The sequence below is a fragment of the Elephas maximus genome, chromosome 19 (genome assembly GCF_024166365.1).
Source record: "Elephas maximus indicus isolate mEleMax1 chromosome 19, mEleMax1 primary haplotype, whole genome shotgun sequence".
NCBI lineage: Eukaryota > Metazoa > Chordata > Mammalia > Proboscidea > Elephantidae > Elephas > Elephas maximus.
This window is the reverse complement of record NC_064837.1, coordinates 51,631,760-51,649,882: the sequence shown is the minus strand read 5'-3', so window position 1 is coordinate 51,649,882 and position 18,123 is coordinate 51,631,760. Positions and strand designations below refer to the sequence as shown.

At 47.4% G+C, this 18,123-nt stretch overlaps 1 protein-coding gene across 2 annotated transcripts in view; it reads left to right on the top strand.

Moving 5' to 3' along the window:
* Window positions 1-18,123, top strand: part of MAP3K14 (mitogen-activated protein kinase kinase kinase 14) — a 45,440-nt gene that overhangs the window by 12,207 nt on the left and 15,110 nt on the right. The window contains exons 2-6 of one of the 2 annotated variants that reach the window (XM_049859012.1): window positions 10,864-11,139; window positions 12,765-12,834; window positions 14,053-14,263; window positions 14,361-14,975; window positions 15,915-16,052. In XM_049859012.1, the coding sequence (XP_049714969.1) occupies window positions 10,884-11,139; window positions 12,765-12,834; window positions 14,053-14,263; window positions 14,361-14,975; window positions 15,915-16,052 (1,290 nt within the window). In that variant the 5' untranslated portion in view covers window positions 10,864-10,883. Of the gene's footprint in view, window positions 1-10,863; window positions 11,140-12,764; window positions 12,835-13,590; window positions 13,804-14,052; window positions 14,264-14,360; window positions 14,976-15,914; window positions 16,053-18,123 lie in introns of those variants that run through there. The other variant, XM_049859013.1, reaches the window with a different exon arrangement.

Genomic DNA, 18,123 nt, shown 5'->3' with positions numbered 1-18,123 from the left:
CAGAGCCATCCCTGAGCACCTTCCTACTTCTTGAGTCACAACTGATAAAGCTCAGTCCCCAAGGGAGAACAAAAAAGAGAGTGAAATGAAAACCAAAACCTGGAGGAGTGAGCTTGCCTGTTTCCAGCCCAGTGGGCCTGTTGGATATCCTTCTGTTTTAGTGGCCCTGCTGCCAGAATCACTGACCAGCCACAGAGGTTCTGGTGAGGAGCTTTTTGGGGGTGGGGGGAGATGTTGGGGGGCAGCAGCTCATCAAGTGAAGAGACCCATTGTTAGTTATAGCTTTTTCTCGCTATGGAAGTAATACTTTACAGAGAGCAGCTCTGGAGGGGTAGACAAGAAATTTAATGGTATCACCTCTGGAGTGGGGAAGGGTGGGAAGGAGTTACACTCTTTACTGTATATCTTTTCTGTATTTTTTTTTTTTTTTTTTACCATTTGGAAATATCTATTAAAAATTTTTAAAAACTGAGAAAAGTAATACAGGCTCACCAGACCAAAAAAAAATGTGGAAGAATTAGAAAAGCACCAAGAATATTAAAACATCCGTAAGTTCACCACCAAAAGAGAACCATTGCTGTATATGTCTGTGTGTTTATAAATGTTGATACAGTAAAACCTGTGAAAGCCAGAATCTGTGTAAAGCAGAAACCTGTCAGAGAAGGAAAACTCAAATTTTTTCCACCAAAACAAGCGATAGAAAAGTGTAAGACTGCACCCTGTCAAAAGTGGGAAAGTTGTGAGACCTGGAAAAACTCTCACTGATTTCACTTCAGCTATATAGGCAGCCCCGGGGTTACAAACAAGATCAGTTTAACGTTGAAGGGCAAGTACGAGTTGTTCCTAAGTCAGGACCTTTGTAACCCAGGGACGGCCTGTAATTCTCAGTTTTCTGTTAACATTGTATTCCATAGGCATTTCCCCATACTGTTAAAAATTATTTGTAAACATTTTAATAGATGTAAGATGATTTGTTTAAAATTTTTACTTCTCCTGTAATTAGACATCTTTTGATCCAGTTTTTTACTATTATAAAAATACCCCAGAAATCTGATTATACATCTTTTCGGTATTACCGTACTTAGATTGCAATTTTATGAGTTGTGCACACAAAAAATGGCTTTCTTTATATAACACTTTATCATTTCCTGAGCTCTTTCACCTACATATTGCATTTGATGAGTGAAAGAGGAGTCTGTGAATAAATGCCAGAATAATGGTGAGGAAAGTGAGGAGATCAAATGCTGAAGGCAGGCAGAAAAAGAAGCTATTGGGGCCATGGAGCTGTTGGAAGGGGCTTCTGGGAGGTGGAAGCCAGAGCTTCGCCAGTGAAGGACAGACAGGCTGTGCAGGCGGTCATGAAAGGACATGACACACACGGAGACCTGTAGGGTTGAGTATGGGTTTGTGGAGAGATCAGATGGCCAAAGCCAAACCCATGTTTAGAGAAACAGTAGTAAGACAGATTATGGACCACAGAATTAGGACTAGGGCCATAAGCAGTGGAGAGCCATCAGTTGTCTTCGAGCTCGAAGTTGGAAGATGATGTTTAAAGATTACCTTAGCATCACTGGGGGGTGGGAGAGGGTCAGGGAAAAGCTGGAGGTGGTAAGACCTATGCTAAGGGGCCTTGAAGACAGTGTTTTTGTATGCCTGGAGCTAGCCAGCATTGGCTGGGTTGTGGCAGGAATTATAGGACAGTCATAAACTTTACTGTATAAATTTTATTTACTCTGCAGTTAAAAAACCAAACTTGTTGCAGTCGAGTCGATACCAAGTCATAGCGACCCTATGAGACAGAGTAGAACTGCCCCGTAGGGTTTCCAAGGAGCGCCTGGTGGATTCAAACTGCGGACCTTTTGGTTAGCAGCTATGCCACCAGGGTACCCTGCAATTAAACCTACAGAATTGGTGGTGAGACTGAGTTTTGTGGGCATGTCAGATTTCTTTCTTATAATTGATCTGTAAGATTTTAGTGATTAATGTACATTGACATTTCATAGCCTCCTTAATGGGAAATGCTTATACAGAAGTTGCTCACCTGGGAAGCAGGCTTCAAGCTGGCAAGTGAGGCAGGTTTTGAGATTCCACCAGCTTAGTTTTTATTCGGAGTGCCTGCGTGTGGGCCTCAGCGATCCCGGTTTCTCCTTCCTCACATGGTTGTTTTTAGGTCCCAGTGATCTTATGCCCATCTGTCTCTCTGAGAGAATTAAGTAAGCCTTCCAGAGGCCTTTAACTTGTACTATTGTCAGCCTCGGGCTGAGGGGGTTCAGTACCAATGGCAGGATTTTCACTTAATGCCCAGCATCCACTGACTGCCCCTGTCCTATCTGCTTCTCTGTCTGTAACTCTCTACCCCTAAGAGTTTGAGAGAATGTAGACTAATACCTTCTTGCTCTTTTGACAGTTTAAATCCTGGGGGTATATCTGGTATGTGAACTTAGTCTCCAGCTTCATCTCCTCATCTCCTATGGCTTTCTGACTTAAGCTTTACCCACTAGCAACTTCAAGCAGTTCATAATTCCCAAATAGACTCACCTCTGAACCTTAACTGTTGATGTCCTCCCTACCTGGAATACCCTCTCCTTTCTCTTGGGCAATTCTTGCTCACCCTTTGAGACTCAGACCAGGCATCATCTTTTAGGAAGCCTTTCCTGACACTCCTAAGCTGAACTAAGTGCCTCTTTATGACACCCCCATACTGGGCTAGGTGCTTCTCTGTGATGCCCCTTACCCTGGACTAGGGCCTCTCTATGACACCCGCCAGGCTGAACTAAGTGCCTCCCTATGTCACCTTCCATGGTGGACTAGGTACCTCTCTATGACACTTTCCATGCTGGACTAGGTGCCTCTTTATGACACTCCCCCGACGCTAGACAAGGTACCTTTCTATTGATACCCCCCACGCTAGACGAGGTGCCTCTCCATGACACCCCTCACACAGAACTAGGGGCCTCTCTATGACACCACCCACACTGGACTAAGGGTCTCTCTTTGTGCTCCCACTGCATCTGCTGCGTGTCTGTCTCTGTCACTGCATTACTCTATTGTGTTTTAATTGTCTGACTACTTGTCTGTTTCCCCCAGTAGACAGGTCCTCAAGGGACTGCGTCTTCCTCAGCATACTCCCAGCACTCAGCACAGGGCCCAACATGCAGCAGACCCAAAATGAGCTCATGGAGTGCTGTGTTCTAAGATCCTGTGGTTCTCTGCAGTTTGACAGAACACTCTGAAGCCAAGGCCCTACTCATCTACAAAGCCTCCAGTTGCCACCAGTCATTGGATTTTGATGCTTTATCATTGGGGGCGTATAAGTGATTGTTGTATCTTTTTAAGTTTTGTTTTGTGTTTTTGTCTGGTATTAATACTACTTTGGTTTTTTGTTTGTTTTTGTTACTAGTACACCCACTCCTCACTTACCTACATTGTTAGGTTCCAAAGAACAGGTAATTATGCAAAAACCAGTGTTATGCAAAAATGGAGGATGACCACATCAGAGCACAAAATGGAGGGTGACCGCATAATTACGCAACTGCCAAATTATATCATTACATAACTGCCAAACCACTGAGAATCTTGGCCCAGCCAAGTTGACACATAACAACCGTCACACCCATTGTTACTCTTGCTTCACACCTCAGCATTCATTACTGCCAGATGTACATCGTTAGTGCTCCAAATAGTAAGTTTTTTTCACTATTGTTGTAAATGTGAAATGTTGGATAACAAGATAGTTGATAAGTGAGGAGTAGGTGTATTTGCTGGGCAATCTCTTTCCATCGCTTCATTTCCAACCTTTCTGTGTAATTTTGTTTTGTCTCTGTAAGTCAGCATCTAGCTAAATCTTTTTAGATCCAGCCTAATTGTCTGTTGGCTTAATCCATTCATGTATATGGTGATTAATGATGTATTAGTATTTTGACTTATTTCTCCCATCTTGTGTTTTCATTTTATGTTTACTATCCTTTTTCTTCTTTTTTCCTCCTTTCCTTGTCTCCTGTTAGAGATATAAAAGTTTGTTATTTTCCTACTTTATCCTTCTGATTTGGAAACTATGAATTGTATTTTTATTTTTGTAGTAGTTACCCTTAAATTTTAACATACTTAACTGTAATTTTTTTCTAAGGAAGTATAAATATCTTATATATACAAATTCCCCAAGAAAACAACGATTATATCAATTTTTATTCATTGAACAACCCGCTCCACCTTCTTCCTTTTTACTGTTGTCTAGAATTTAATTTTTTTTAAAGTTTAAAAAAATTTTTTTTTCACATTCTATTGTTAATTGAATTGACCAGCATATCAATTCTTATGCCTACCATTATTCCTTGCATCCTGTTTTTCTCTCTGATTTACATTTCTTCTTGCCAAAGCACATCCTTCAGTGGTTCTTTCAGTGAAGGAAGTGCCATCCTGCTGGAACTTTGGTTTACGTATGTATATGTTGTGTGTGGGTTTGATTGTTTTAAGAAAATGAAATGACGTGTTAAAACTAATCACATTAAAAATTCTAACACCCCAGGAGCATGTACTGGTATAACTCAACTAGAAGTCTGACAAATTTACTGCTGATTCAGCCCTGACTGAGGAGACCCCTCATTTTTCGTTCTTGGGCTTCCTGCCTACATCACCTAAGAAATTGTTACTAATAGTGAGCAGATCCTAGGGGTAAAATAGGTGTAGTAATATTCATCTAAGGAGCCCTGGTGAGAAACAGTGGTTGAGCACCCGGCTGCTAAGTGAAAGATTGGCGGTTTGAACCCACCAGCTGCTTCACAGGAGAAAGATGTAGTCTGCTTCTGTAAAGATTACAGCTTTAGAAACCCTTTGGGACAGTTCTGCTCTGACCTGTAGGGTCGCTATGAGTCGGAATCGACTCGACGGCAGCAGGTTTGGCTTTTTTTTTTTTTTTAATATCCATCTGGGGTAATAACACTGCTCAGTTTCTGAATGTTCCAGGTATCTCTGCCAACAAGCCTTTATTCTAGAAAGGAGCTGAGGATCCTTGAGTCCCAGGTGAAAGGGCCAGGAATGTCTTGACTTTAGCCCTAAACCCTTGTTAGATGTCCTACTTGTATAAATTGCGCCTTATTTGTTCCTGCAGATAACTTAGCTCTCTGTGCCGTGGGTTTTTCACCTGTAAAATGGGAACGAAATTATCAACCTTGCAGGGTTACTGTGAAGTTCAATAATATAGATAAACCATCTCGTTTAATGCCCAGCACACAGAAGGCATTTAATGAATATAGTGGTTATTAAAGCCCCTAGCACTTCAGAGACACTCATGGAACACTTGCTGAATGAATGAAGAAGCCTGTCATAAATGGCTACACGGAGGAGATAGGTCTCAAATGATAGATAAGATCTGGGCAGACATTAATAGAGGAGGAAAGCATTCTGTATGGGAGGAACAGGGTGAGCAAAGAAAAAGAATCCTGTCTGTCCACTGCAGCCCTGCTCGGGCAAGTGGAGGGGACAGTCTGGCTAGAACAGAGGTTGGGGGCTGGGCCTCAGGGAGATCAGGCAGGTCAGAAGGTAAACCAGGCTGAGTGTGGATAAGGACCACTGTGTCTGCCTGGCCAGATGGCTATTTTGTAGGCCCGCTTGCTCTGCTGACCACTTGCCCGTGGTTCCCCTTCCTGGCCACAGCCTCTCATTCTTGATTGGCAGAAGCTGGCCTTTCCCATTGTGGCCTGGTAGCCGGGCAAGCCGAAGGCTTAAAAGAGGAAGCATCAGGATGAGATTGGTTTTCAACCAATATCTTATTAAGGAAGTTGAGTCATTACGCTTCTGCAGTTTGTCCCTCTGGGCATTCAGAGAAGGACAAGTTTCTACTTCCAGATGAAATAATCATGAGAGGGGTTTGCCCTGGTCTGCCCTGGCCCCTCAGTGGACATTCTCAAGAGAAGAAATGGTCACTGTGGCACTATAAAATGAAGATTTTTATTTTCCTTTTATATGTGGGAGAACCAAGGCTCAAGATGTTGAATGCCTTAGGTAAGGCTCAAGGCGCTTTGACTATATGATGCCAAAACAGAGAAGTCCCTTTGTCTCGTGATGGCATCTGCTAGCTTGGTAAGGACAAGGGAATGAACATTCATTTAACATCTTCTGTTGGCCAGGCAAACTGATTGGCATTGCATATACTTTAGCCCATTGAGTCCTCGAAACAATTCTAAAGAACAAAGAACAGAAACTTAGAGAAATTACCTGCTCAGGTTTAGCCTGCAGACTCAGAAGGCAGCAGCCTGGTTCAACCCCATCTCCACAGCTTGTAACTGTGGAACTTTTATAGCAGCCTGTTTAACTTCTCTAAGCCTCAGCTTTCACATGTGAAAATGAGATTAGTAACAGTAGGTGCTTAACAAACAGTGATAATTATTGTTTCGAGTTGGAGTCATCTGGCCCTAAAATAATCCTGACAAGTCTTTATGTTTTTGGAACTAGAAGGAACCGCAAAAGACCTGCTGGGCCACTTGGTTCTCAAATGATCTTCCTCAAAGACCAGGACTCCACAGAGGTCCTTGGTGGACAAAGGGAAGCTAAGCACGTGGGGCACTTCCCACCCTCTCTTACCCAGAGCAGCTGTTTGTCATGTGAGTTACATACCAGTTGCATGCTTCTAGGTCTTTTATATATTGGGGATTGAGGTATGATTTCATTTGACAAAAATGGTCCCACTGCTTTTAATCACCACCTAGTCTGGTGATTTCATTGCACTGTACTTACTAAAGCAGGAAACTAAAAGAGGATACATTTTAAAAAGGTTACCATCATTGAAGATCAAAATCTAAAACATTATTTTTGTGCCTTCCAGTTAATAAAAAATTAATTTCGCCTAAACCCCATTTCTGTCCCAGAATCCAAGGAACGGGAGTTTTGCTATCAGAGAAAACATGGCCGTCACCTTAGAGCCGTGCTATCCAATAGAACTTTCTGCAACAGTGGGAATGTTCTCTATCTGCACTATCCACTATGGTAGCTAGTGTAGCTGAGGAACTGGTTTTTTATTTTATTTTTTTAATTTTAATAAATTTAAATAATCAAATGTGGCTAATGACTACCGTGCAACCTTAGAGTTTAGAGCTGGGTCAGATGGTAGTCCCTAGCCCCTCAGTATCAGAATCATCCAGAGAACTTGTCAAAAGTACAGGCCTGGGCCTAATGCCCAGTGGTTCTGATTTCAGTAATCTAGGGTGAGTGATTTTAAGAACTCATGTGATGATTCTAACTTGCAGTCAGGTTGGATTGGAAGGACAGAGCCAGAATCAGACATTTAGCTCTCACCCTTATCTTCTAAGGAGACTAGAGCAGCCTTCTGGGGAATACAGAGTCTTTGACAATATGATGAAGACTATGGTACCTCTTTCTTGGAAAAATGCACATGGCACATCGTTTCTGGGGACTCAGATCTCCTTAAAGCCATCCTTGAACCCAGACTAAGAACTTCTCAACTTGGACAGAAGAACTTTACTAGCTGGTGGGGAGCCACGTTGAGTCTCAGGGCTCAGGAGCCCCTTGTTCACAACAGGCACATCACACAGCTAGGACCCAGGGTTGATTCTGGTACCATATCAGTCATTCCTACCCCCCAGACTTCTCCATAGGGTCGTCAGGACTTCGCAGAAGAGAGAATAGGCATCATACATGCATTAGGTCTTAAAATAATACTGAATGAATTCTACTTCTCCTTTCCCCTTTTGTTTTCATGAACTTGTGGGTGGGCTGAGTGGGTTTGGCTGTTGCCACTGTTCCTGTCCACAGCTCTGATACAGAGGACATCAGGGTCAAATGCATTTGACGCCTGAGTGGAATGGAGAGAGTGTCCAGGCTTAGTAATGGATCAGGATTTTGACTGGCCTTCAAAGGCAGAAACATAACTAGCTCCCCCTTAGTTCTCACCTCCCTCATAAGCTGCAGGAGTGACAAGGGGTAGACACGTGGGGCTGTGAGCTGGGGCAATGAGCTAGGGTCCAGAGCCCAGGGCTGGGAAAGCTACCTGGCCAGCCATCCCAGGCTTACTGCAGAACTTTTACAGAAGTTGGAGAAGAGGGGCAAGTGAGTGAATGTGTGTGTGTGTGTGTGTGTGTGTGTGTGTGTATAGAAGTGCTGCTGTCAGGCCAGTGTGTCCTGAGAATAGTCTCTTGAACTTGGAGGCGGTTGGTGAGGGTCTGAGTCATGGTCATGTGGCATAGGAAAGCAGCCACAGGAGAAGCTTTACAGCTCCCAGGCGGTGATTTCGTGCCCCTGGGAGGTGAGGGTCAGTCCGTTTCCCTGTGGCCTTCACAGGTTCAGCTGCCATCTGCTGGGTCAGCTTCTCAACGGCCTCTTTGTTACTCTCTCTGCCAGCCAGGCTGTTGGATGAGTCATCAGAGAACTGCAAAGGAGGCTCTGAGCTCAGCTGCCTCAGCCTCAGCCTCGGCTTCTTCTCTGGGGATAGGGGAGCCTGGTGTGCTCATGGAGGGAGGAACAGGGCCCCTGGCCAGATGCCTACCTAACCACCAAGATGAAAGTACAGCTCCCAAGGGCAACGGGGTGCCCCACAGCCTCTCTGGAGGAGCTCTAGCTCAGGATAAGCAATCCAGAACACTTAGTAGGCCATACCAGACAGAGAGGCTCTCTGAGCTCAAGGGCAGCTAGATCACTGGACTGCTGGGTGCCCTTGGAACAAGTTGTACTCTCCTCAGCCTCATCTTTCTCATCAGTCAAGTGGGCTCTCTTTATCCCTGATGCTCAGGCTCATCTTCTCTCTGAAAGGCATGGAAAAGCACTCTGCATCCTTTGATTTCATCATTCAGCCAACATCAATTTTCTGATCTGTGCCCTGCTATGCTACATACCGGGGGCACCACTGTGTACAATGTTCTGACCAGGGAAAACCAAGAGTTTCCCTTCCTTGTGTTTCCTATAACCCAGGAAACTTTGGGAATGGGCAACACAGCCTAAAGAGCCTGGGGTTCCAGGTCCTGGCCCTGCTGTGCCACGCATGGGCTGGGCGAGCTTGGGCAAGCCTTTACTTCATTAGGCCTCAGTTTTTTCAAGTAAAACTGACGAGGTTGAGGTAATCCCAAGATCCCTATAAGCACACCTCTAATACCGTTAGGTTTGGAGATTTTGGGGTTTGTTTTTTAAAGATCTTATTTCCCCTGGTAAAGAGGCTGAGAAAGGTAGGATATACTCTAGGCCCTAGGATATACTCTAGGCCCTAGATCAATTCTTTTTTGGAGGGGCAGGGAATTGGGGAGGTGTGGGGTAAGATGAAAGTATAGTTAAAAGCAAAATACCCTACCTTGGAGAGCTGACCCCTAATTTAGAAGTCAGGATACCCCTTACACTTCAGAAGACCATCATATAACCATGAGGCTGCCCAGTCAGCCTCCTCAGCATCTGGCCTTCAGGACAGAATCCAGGTACCCATGCTAGAAGCTGGGAGCTGCTTGGAGTTCAGAGGATTAGGAAGCCCTTGAAGGCAGAGATGCTAATATCAAGTTAATAGTGACCAGTAAACCCTACCCCACCTCACCCCATCTGTCAATCAAGTTGGCTCAGCCTTTGGTAGCCCTTATGGTGGGGAAAGACAAGCGAGGCAAATTCAATGGAAAGAAGGCTCGAACCTAGTATATCACAGCTTTCCACGGTCTCATGGGCCACGGGCCAGAGACATTAGAGGTTAGGCTTCACATGATCTGCCTTTATGCCCCCAAGAGCAAACAGAAGGAGTGACCTAGGTTTAATGGCGTCACAGCAGGAAGACTACAGCATTAGTTACTGTTTTAAAACTCTCATCAGAGGGCAGTTATTAAAAACCTGGCTGCATTTGGTTTCTTCCCAGGCTTTGTCTAAAGCAAGCCACACCCCAGAGGGGCATTGTCCTTTGGGAGCCCACAGTCCAGATCATTAAAAAGGTTTCCAAATGGTGACAGTCTCAGACCTCTTTCATGACAGTTCTTGTCTCCATGCTGTTCACACAGATTATCGCTTCCTTGGTGACAGGCAGGGCTGGCCGAGATAGAACCCAGAAAAAGTGAATTCTTGTCCTTTGTCCTCATATTTTTAGAGCTGTAGGTTAGTGTTGGGGTTCTAATATAAATTCCACTACTATGTTGCCTGAAAGAAAAATGGTACCTAGAAGAAGTTTTCAGCAAATAAGTTTGGACATTATAGAAGAAAGCATGTCGGTTCCTTCTAGAGAGCCACAAACAGATGCATCTTAGAAAGGAAGCTAAGTACTGAGCTCTGCTATTTGCATGCTGATTTTTAGGCTTTCTGAGACTTTGTAGATATGTGTGTGTATATATGTACGTGTGTGTGTGTGTATGCATGTATATATGCATATATATGTACCTCCTGCTGGGGGGAAAAAACAAAAACTTAATTCTCTCTCCACTTGGAGAAAAGCCACTGTGGCTGGTATATACAAGTCCTCTAAGAAGGCAAGGCCTGTGGAGTCAAAGAGGTTACAGATGGTTTTGGGGGATAGGATCTCCCACCCTTTCCTAGGGGTGCATATATTTGCTGTAAAACAAACAACAGGAAAAGATTTAGCCATTATAAAGGCAAGAAAGAGCCAACCTGGATGTTTGTATTGTCACTGTCCTAGAGGAAGTAGATCTGAAATCATCCTGTAGGATGAGAGTACATTTATGCGGAGGAGCTGGAAGGGCCAGGGCACACACAACATGGTGCATGTGTAGATGCTGAGAGGTTGACTTCTTGACCATTTGGGGTGTTGGAAAATAGATACATGTAGTATAAAGAGGCAGAGGCCCTTTCCCCCCTGCTTTTCTCCAGCCCAAGCCTGATCTGGACCCATCGTGATCTGGGATTATGGTGACGTGCTATATGTTTTGTCTCTCTCAGGGTGAGCGTGAGCCTGGGAGATGGCAGTGATGGAAATGGCCTGTCCAGGCACCCCTGGCTCAGCAGTTGGGCAGCAGAAGGAGCTCGCCAAAGCCAAGGAGAAGGCACAGACATTGGGGAAGAATCAAAGCTCCGTGTGCAAGCTCGAGGCCTCAGAGAAGAGCCCCGTGTTCTGCGGGAAATGGGATATCCTGAATGATGTGATTACCAAAGGCACAGCCAAGGAAGGCTCCGAAGGAGGGCTGGCCGCCATTTCCATCATTGCCCAGGCTGAATGTAAGAGCTACTGGGTCAGGGCTCTTGGCGGAAAGGGCAGATGGTAGGCCTGCAGGTGGGCCTGCAGCTCAGCGCAGTCCTTTGTGCAAAGGTGGCTGGGCACAGATGAGGCTGGACTTAGGGTCCCCCTGTAGAAGAGGAAGGTCAGTGTGACTGCTATATAAGATTCTTATAAGACGCCACAGGGGCTTAAGTCAGTAACAAAGTGGGAGCTATGAAAGCCCTGGGAACAGCACAAGAAGGGCAAAGTGGCAAGTAGAGGCCAGAGCAGAGGAGGAGAGCTAGGAGGCAGGAATGCCTGGGTCTCCTGGGCGCTCTTCACGGTCCTGAACACTCTTTGCAGGCTCCACAAGCAGGGCATGAGGCTTCCGCTCTGACCATGAGCAGCTGAGCGACTCTTGAGAAGCCTCAGACAGGAAAGGCCAGGCCTCTTGGAAAGCCCCTCTGGGGCCTGTAGGCCCTTCACCACCTTCTACCTAGAGATGGCCCCACCCTAAAGAGTGAACACCTGCTCTGGTCCTGTTGGGCCAGTCTAGAGCAGCAAGCCACTGCAGGGTGAGGCCTGGCCCTTCTGTATCCACTCAGGATACCTCAAAATGACTAGTAATGGCAGCTTCCCCTGGGAGACAGAGAAACTCTCAGGAGTCCTGAGTAGGGCCAGGAGTCGTCCTCTTCTCCAACACTCTACCCTCCAACTCGGGCAGTTTCTTGGCGGAGCCTGGTGAGACTGAGTTTGTGAAGATATTTCCCACATATATAAATTCTTCCCCTCATTTTCCTTCTGGTTGGTTTTTGAAGAGTGATGAGAAAATAAAAATTGAAAAAAGAGTGAATGAGATAATTGGAAAATTATGTTGTTGTTGGTTGCCGTTGAGTCAGTTCCAACTCATGGCGACCCTATGTGTGCAGATTTTAGAGCTGCTCCTTCATGGGGTTTTCAGGCTGTGCTCTTTCAGAAGCAGATCACCACGCTTACTTCCGATGTGCCTCTGAGCAGCAGGGGGTTGGCCAGAGGCTTAGCGAGGGCAGTGAGCGCTCAGGACAGTCTCTAAATTTGTACCCTGTCCCCGGCATCAGGCCGTCTATGGGGATGGGGGGTTCGCCGGCCAGCTTCATTTGGCACCCCCTTGGACTTGTGCCTGGAGGCATGTGCCTCCCCTCTCCCCACTACGCTTCTTGGGTTGGGGAGGTTAGTAGTCCAGGGCTTAACCATTTGCACCACTCAGGGACTCCAGAAAACATACAGGTACGTATACAATAAAAAAAAATAGTTTATATTTATTGAGCTATTACTGTGTGCCAGGCACTGTGTTGAGTGTTTTATGTAGATTATCTTACTCGAGTGTCACAGTAAATGAAGTGAGGTGGTCACCCTTATGGTCGCCATATTACAGGCATGCCCTCTGCTCATGACTGCTGGGCTGGGGAGTGAGGTGAGGATAGTTGGTGAGAGAAGGAGGTGATGGTAGGGAGGTGAGCCACCAGGGGGAGGCGGGCCTGGGCAGTAGGGGGAAGAATGGCACAAGAACATAGCTGTAAAATGTATCTCACCTAAGTGCTGAATTTCTGTTCTTTCTCTTCTCCCTTCTACTTCTCTATCCAACCCTTTTCCCCCTATTTAAAAGGTGAGAATAGCCAAGAGTTCAGTCCCACCTTTTCAGAACGAATTTTCATCGCTGGGTCGAAACAGTACAGGTAAGCAGGCAAGCTTTGACGGGGAAGGCAGGGAATTGAGGGCAGTGTCCTCCCTCCCCCAGCTGCCTGCCCAGGCTGCTCCCAAGTGACCCCTGGCTGCCTCCTCAGCACCTGTGGTTCAGCTCTTGGAACGAGCCCAGGCTTTCCTGGCTGAGCTGGTCTCTTAGCCAAATAAGCTTTTCAAAAGCTTTTCACAGCTTGTAGATGCTGGTAGACTGACTGCCTCTGGGTCACATCAGCTTGACATTTTATTTTTATTCTCCTCAGAGTCCTTGAGGCACCCCTCGCTCCCCTTCAGTAGGGAGGGTGCTGGGAATAGGAGCTGCTTTTCCACTGGTACGTGACCATGAGTGAAAGCCCCAGAGGTGCCACTTTAACTGCCCTCTGTGGGAAAAACCTGCTGGAGTCTCCTGTGAGGCACACCAAGTAGGGATGAGGGTTGTGGAAATGTAAATTTGAGCAGCTCTGTAGCCCTGTAGAAAAAAGCCAGAGGAGAGGTTCATCTGTTCCCAGTCTCCCCATTCCCCTAAAGATAATTTTTGATAACCGAGAGCTGAACCTAGAAGCAATTCTATCTTCTACGACCAGGCAGACTTTTTTATCATTGGAATTAGGAAACTGCTGTGGAGGAAGAGGTTGTGATGATGGCTGCTTCCTTGAACCAAGAAATGCTCAGTGTTTGATAGAATTCTTGAAGCTACCTCAGATGCCTTTTGGCCTAGGGTAAAGGGTTTCTGACAGACCCACTTCTTTCAGCGGCCTGTAGGCTTCTAGCTGTCCCCAGACCTGGGCTCAGTCCGCTGCCTTTGAGTTTCCTGTGGGGGCGGAAGATGAGGCCATGGAGGGTAGCACCCATGTGAGCAGTGAGAGAACTGTGTGTCTCCCACCACCACCCTCTCTGCGAGAAGAGCTAACCGTATGCCTCATCACGATGGCAATAGCTACTACTTATTGGGGCCAGGCACCGAGGTAGGCCTTTTAAATGAGCTACTTCATTTAAACCTCATCTCCACCTTGCATGACAGAAAATACTCTGCTCATTTTATAAGTGGGAAAACTGAAGTCCCTGGGGGGTTCAGGAGCATTTCCATGTTTGCACACATAATAACAAAGCTGAGATTTGATCACAGGTCTGTATGATTCTGATGCCAGTGTCCTGAACCGTTATGTCTTACTGCCTCCTCGTGCTTAAAATGAGTATCTTTCCCTTTTTGGCAGCCAGTCTGATAGTCTTGATCAAATCCCCAACAATGTGGCCCATGCAACTGAGGGCAAAATGGCCCCTGTATGTTGGAAGGGAAAGCGTCGCGGCAAAGCCCGGAAGAAACGGAAGAAGAAGAGCTCAAAGGGCCTGGCTCAGGCGGGAGTGGCCTTAACCAAACCTCTCCCCAGGACCCCCGAGCAGGAGAGCTGCACAGTCCCAGTGCAGGTGAGACCCTGGGCTTATGGGCCTCCAGAGTGTCTCCTTTGAGGAGCAGCCTGTCTTGGCCCTGGCCCTATTCCTAACACTGTATTTTCCCCCACAGGAGGATGAGTCTCCGCTAGGCTCTTCATATGTTAGAAACACACCCCAGTTCATCAAGCCTCTGCAGGAGCCCAGCCTTGGTCAACTATGTTTTAAGAAACTCGGGGAGGGCCTACGGCCAGCACTTCCTCGAACAGAATTTCACAAGCTGATCAGCCCCCTGCAATGTCTGAACCATGTGTGGAAACTCCACCACCCCCAAGATGTGGGCCCCCTGCCCCAGCCCACTCACCCCTTCCCCTACAGCAGACTGCCCCATCCCTTCCCATTCCACCCTCTCCAGCCCTGGAACCCTCACCCCCTGGAGTCCTTCCTGAGCAAACTGGCATGTGCAGACAGCCAGCACCCCCTGCCTGGCCCACACCTGGGCAAGCTGGCACATATAGACAGTCAGAAGCCCCTACCTGGCCCACACTGGGAGCCCAGCTGCCCATCACGTGGACCCTGTGAGAAGTTCTCTGTGGAGGAATACCTGGTGCATGCTCTCCAGGGCAGTGTGAGCTCAGGCCAGGCCCACAGCCTGGCCAGCCTGGCCAAAACCTGGTCGGCAACAGGCCCCAGGCTGCGGGGACCCAGCCCCGAAACTGAGGACAGCGAGGGAGTCCTGCTTAATGAGGTGACTGCTCCCCCAGTCTCTCTCTCTCTCTCTCTCTCACACACACACAAGTACCACCAACTCTGGGGCCAGGGGCAGCAGCTGGGAGTCAGGGTGGGACCAACTATTAGTGAAGAGGCATCGCTCCAGACCTGCCAGACTCAGTCTCAAGTTCCCACCCTTTGGAGTTTGCTTTTCTTTATCAAAGTCACTGATATACCTGGCAACAAGTCAAATAGTAAATTGTCACTGATGAAAAGCAGTAGTCTCCCACCTCCAAGCTCACTTGTCAGTTAGTCTTTTTAGCTATTTCTGCTTTTAGTTATTCTGGTTAGTTACCTTATTGTTGCTAAAGAGAGTGTGTGTGTGTGCGTGTGTGTGCACGTGCGCACATGCATATTATATGAATAATACAAATATTGAGAAACAGCTATAACCGTGTATCTGTTCCACTTCAGATATGATCTAATGGCTCCCTGATATAAAAGACGAAGATTTTGTTCATCTTCACTAGCCCACCTTCTTCCCCTTTTCCTTTTGTTCTCTTACTGGTTAACTTTGTGACTTTAAATGATTTGACCAAGTTTAAATTTCTGACTTTTATTCCATCCAATTTTAACATTATCCCTTGACCCCTGCCCATCTTCACTGTTCTCCCCTTTCTTTCTCCTGAGTTACAGTTTTACACTGTCAAGGCTGCTTACAATTCCATCTCTGTCCCACAACCACAAGTCTGGGGAAAAACCATTTCTTCACCATGAGGGTCAGCCACCTCAGGCAGCCCATGAGGCTCTTCTCTGCCTTTGCTCTAGTCCTATAAGCCCACCTGTGGTTTTGCCTCTCAGAGCCCAGCCTCGGACCCAGTGGTGTCCTTGGTTGTGAGAGCCTTTCTCACTGTAGCTCTTCATCCCTCTGCTGCCTTGGCCACTGAAACTAACCTCTGTCTCTTGCCAACCCCAGAAACTCAAGCCAGTGGATTATGAGTACCGAGAGGAGATCCACTGGGCCACACACCAGCCCCGCCTGGGCAGAGGCTCCTTTGGAGAAGTACACAGGATGGAGGACAAGCAGACTGGCTTCCAGTGTGCCGTCAAAAAGGTATGCACGCCACCACCACCACTGCCCCCGCCCCCCCACCCCCCCACCCCCCCACCCCCGCCAAAAGAAAAAAAAGCATGCCGGGGCTGAAGAGGGAAGCCAGCAGGGCAGGGTGGGTCTGTCAGAGCTTGGCTATCGCTAGCCCTGGGTTAGCTGGAACTGGAAGGAGCGGTCTCAGTCACATGTCCTGGCCTGGAAGCTGCACTTGGTATGTGTGTACGTGCAAGGGCATATGAAAGGGTACATGCAGCCATCTGCAGACTGAATACAGTCTGGGCCACTCTAAATAAATGCCAGGCCATTAGAGACAAATCAAAACCTGGAAGATGGTTGGATCATTATGGAATTCATGTTGAGCTAAAACCTCTACACCACACAGTGGGGCCACCCCCACCTGGACCAGAAGGTAATGAGAGCAATAGCTTCCCCCTATCAGGTGCCTCCCAGGAGGAGACCTTATACTTTGGGAGTCAGAGCAATCTGGTTTGAGTTGGGCTGTGGGACCTTGGACAGGCATGTGTCTGTGTCCTCGTCCGTAAAGTGGGGATAGCAGCCCTGAGCAGCAGGGCTCATGAGAGGACTGGAAGAGAGAATGTGAGGTGTGAACTGCTCAGCACAGTGCCTGGAACCTGGTAAACACTTCACTGATTTTAGCTACAAATCACTAAACACTATTTGCCATATCAGTACATATGTCCTTTGTTCCTCACAATAGACCTCACAATATGAGACGGATATTAAGAGGAAATGAGACTTAGCACAAGATTAAGTAACTGGTCTAGTGGCTGATTCAGGCCCAGGTTAGTCTGACTCTGCAGTTTGTGCTCTGAACCACTCTTCAGGAGAGGTGGGGAGAGAGGCAGGCTCGTGGTCCTGGAATTTTGATTTGTGGCAGGAGGAACAGAACGTCTCTTCCACGCCCACATCTCACTGGTGAGAACTGGGGACTGGAAAGGGGAGCAGGACTTGTCCAAGGCCACATGGGGGCCCTAGAACTGAGTCTCCTGCCTCTGTAAAATCAGACCAGCCAGGCCTGGCGAGAATTGGCAGCAGTGGCAGCAGATCCACACACCTCAACGTTGTCAGCCCTGCTCCCCACTCGGCTGTCTTTTCTCCTCTCCCTGACACTCAGTTCATCGTGATCAGAAGCCATCTTGTCCCTGGCCTAGACTCTTAGCCTCAGAGTTAGCACCCAGGACCTCAGAAGCCAGAAGTCAGAAATATTTCCATGGGCCATTTCCTTGGCTCATTGAGCAGGACAAAATAAACTCTGGACCATGTTTCAAGTGGCTATTCCTTCAGGAGCCAGACCAGGCAGGCCCAGCATGCTCAGGCTCCATGCAGCATGAGCACCACCACCACTGCAGTGGGTGCTTAAGTGGTAAGGATACCAACTGCGATGTGAATAGACCTGGCTTCCCTGGTGCGTACACGGGCCAGGGTGTTCAAGTTGGTGATAGGGTGAGAAAGGGGACTATCCATAGGTATTACCCCAAACTTTAAACATATTGTATCAAATAAGCTAGCTCCACCCCTCACTACCCCCACTGACAGAAACACGTGCTGAGTTCTTGCCATCATGGGTCATCATCTTCCACTTGGATGCCAAGGCCACGGGCCTGACCTCCTCAGCTGCAGTTCCCCTCCCCAGGCTACCGGAGAAGGCTCAGCTGTCCTCTCCTGAGAGGCGGGCGGGAGGAGGGCGAGAGAGTGTGAAGTGTCCTGGAGATGAACACCCAGTGCTGGGGAGCTTAGTCACTGCACCTCCCAGCTGTTCCCCTGATGAGGCTCTGGGAGTCCCAGGCAACAAGGTAAACAACCCTAATTTAGTAGAAGAGGACAAATACTACTTTTCTCACCTCCCCGAAGCAGTCGGAAAAGCTCCAGCCACAACATGCAGACTGCCCAGCACCAGAGCTGGCCCCTCTCAGAACTTTCCCTTCTTCCCATCTAAGGGCACTCAGTGGGGATGGCTTGTTGGCAGCCCACACAGCCCCTTCTTTCTCTCAACGGGGTGCTAGGGCAGGCAGTGCTTTAGGATTTTCAGCTGGAAGCCCAGATGAGAAATAGT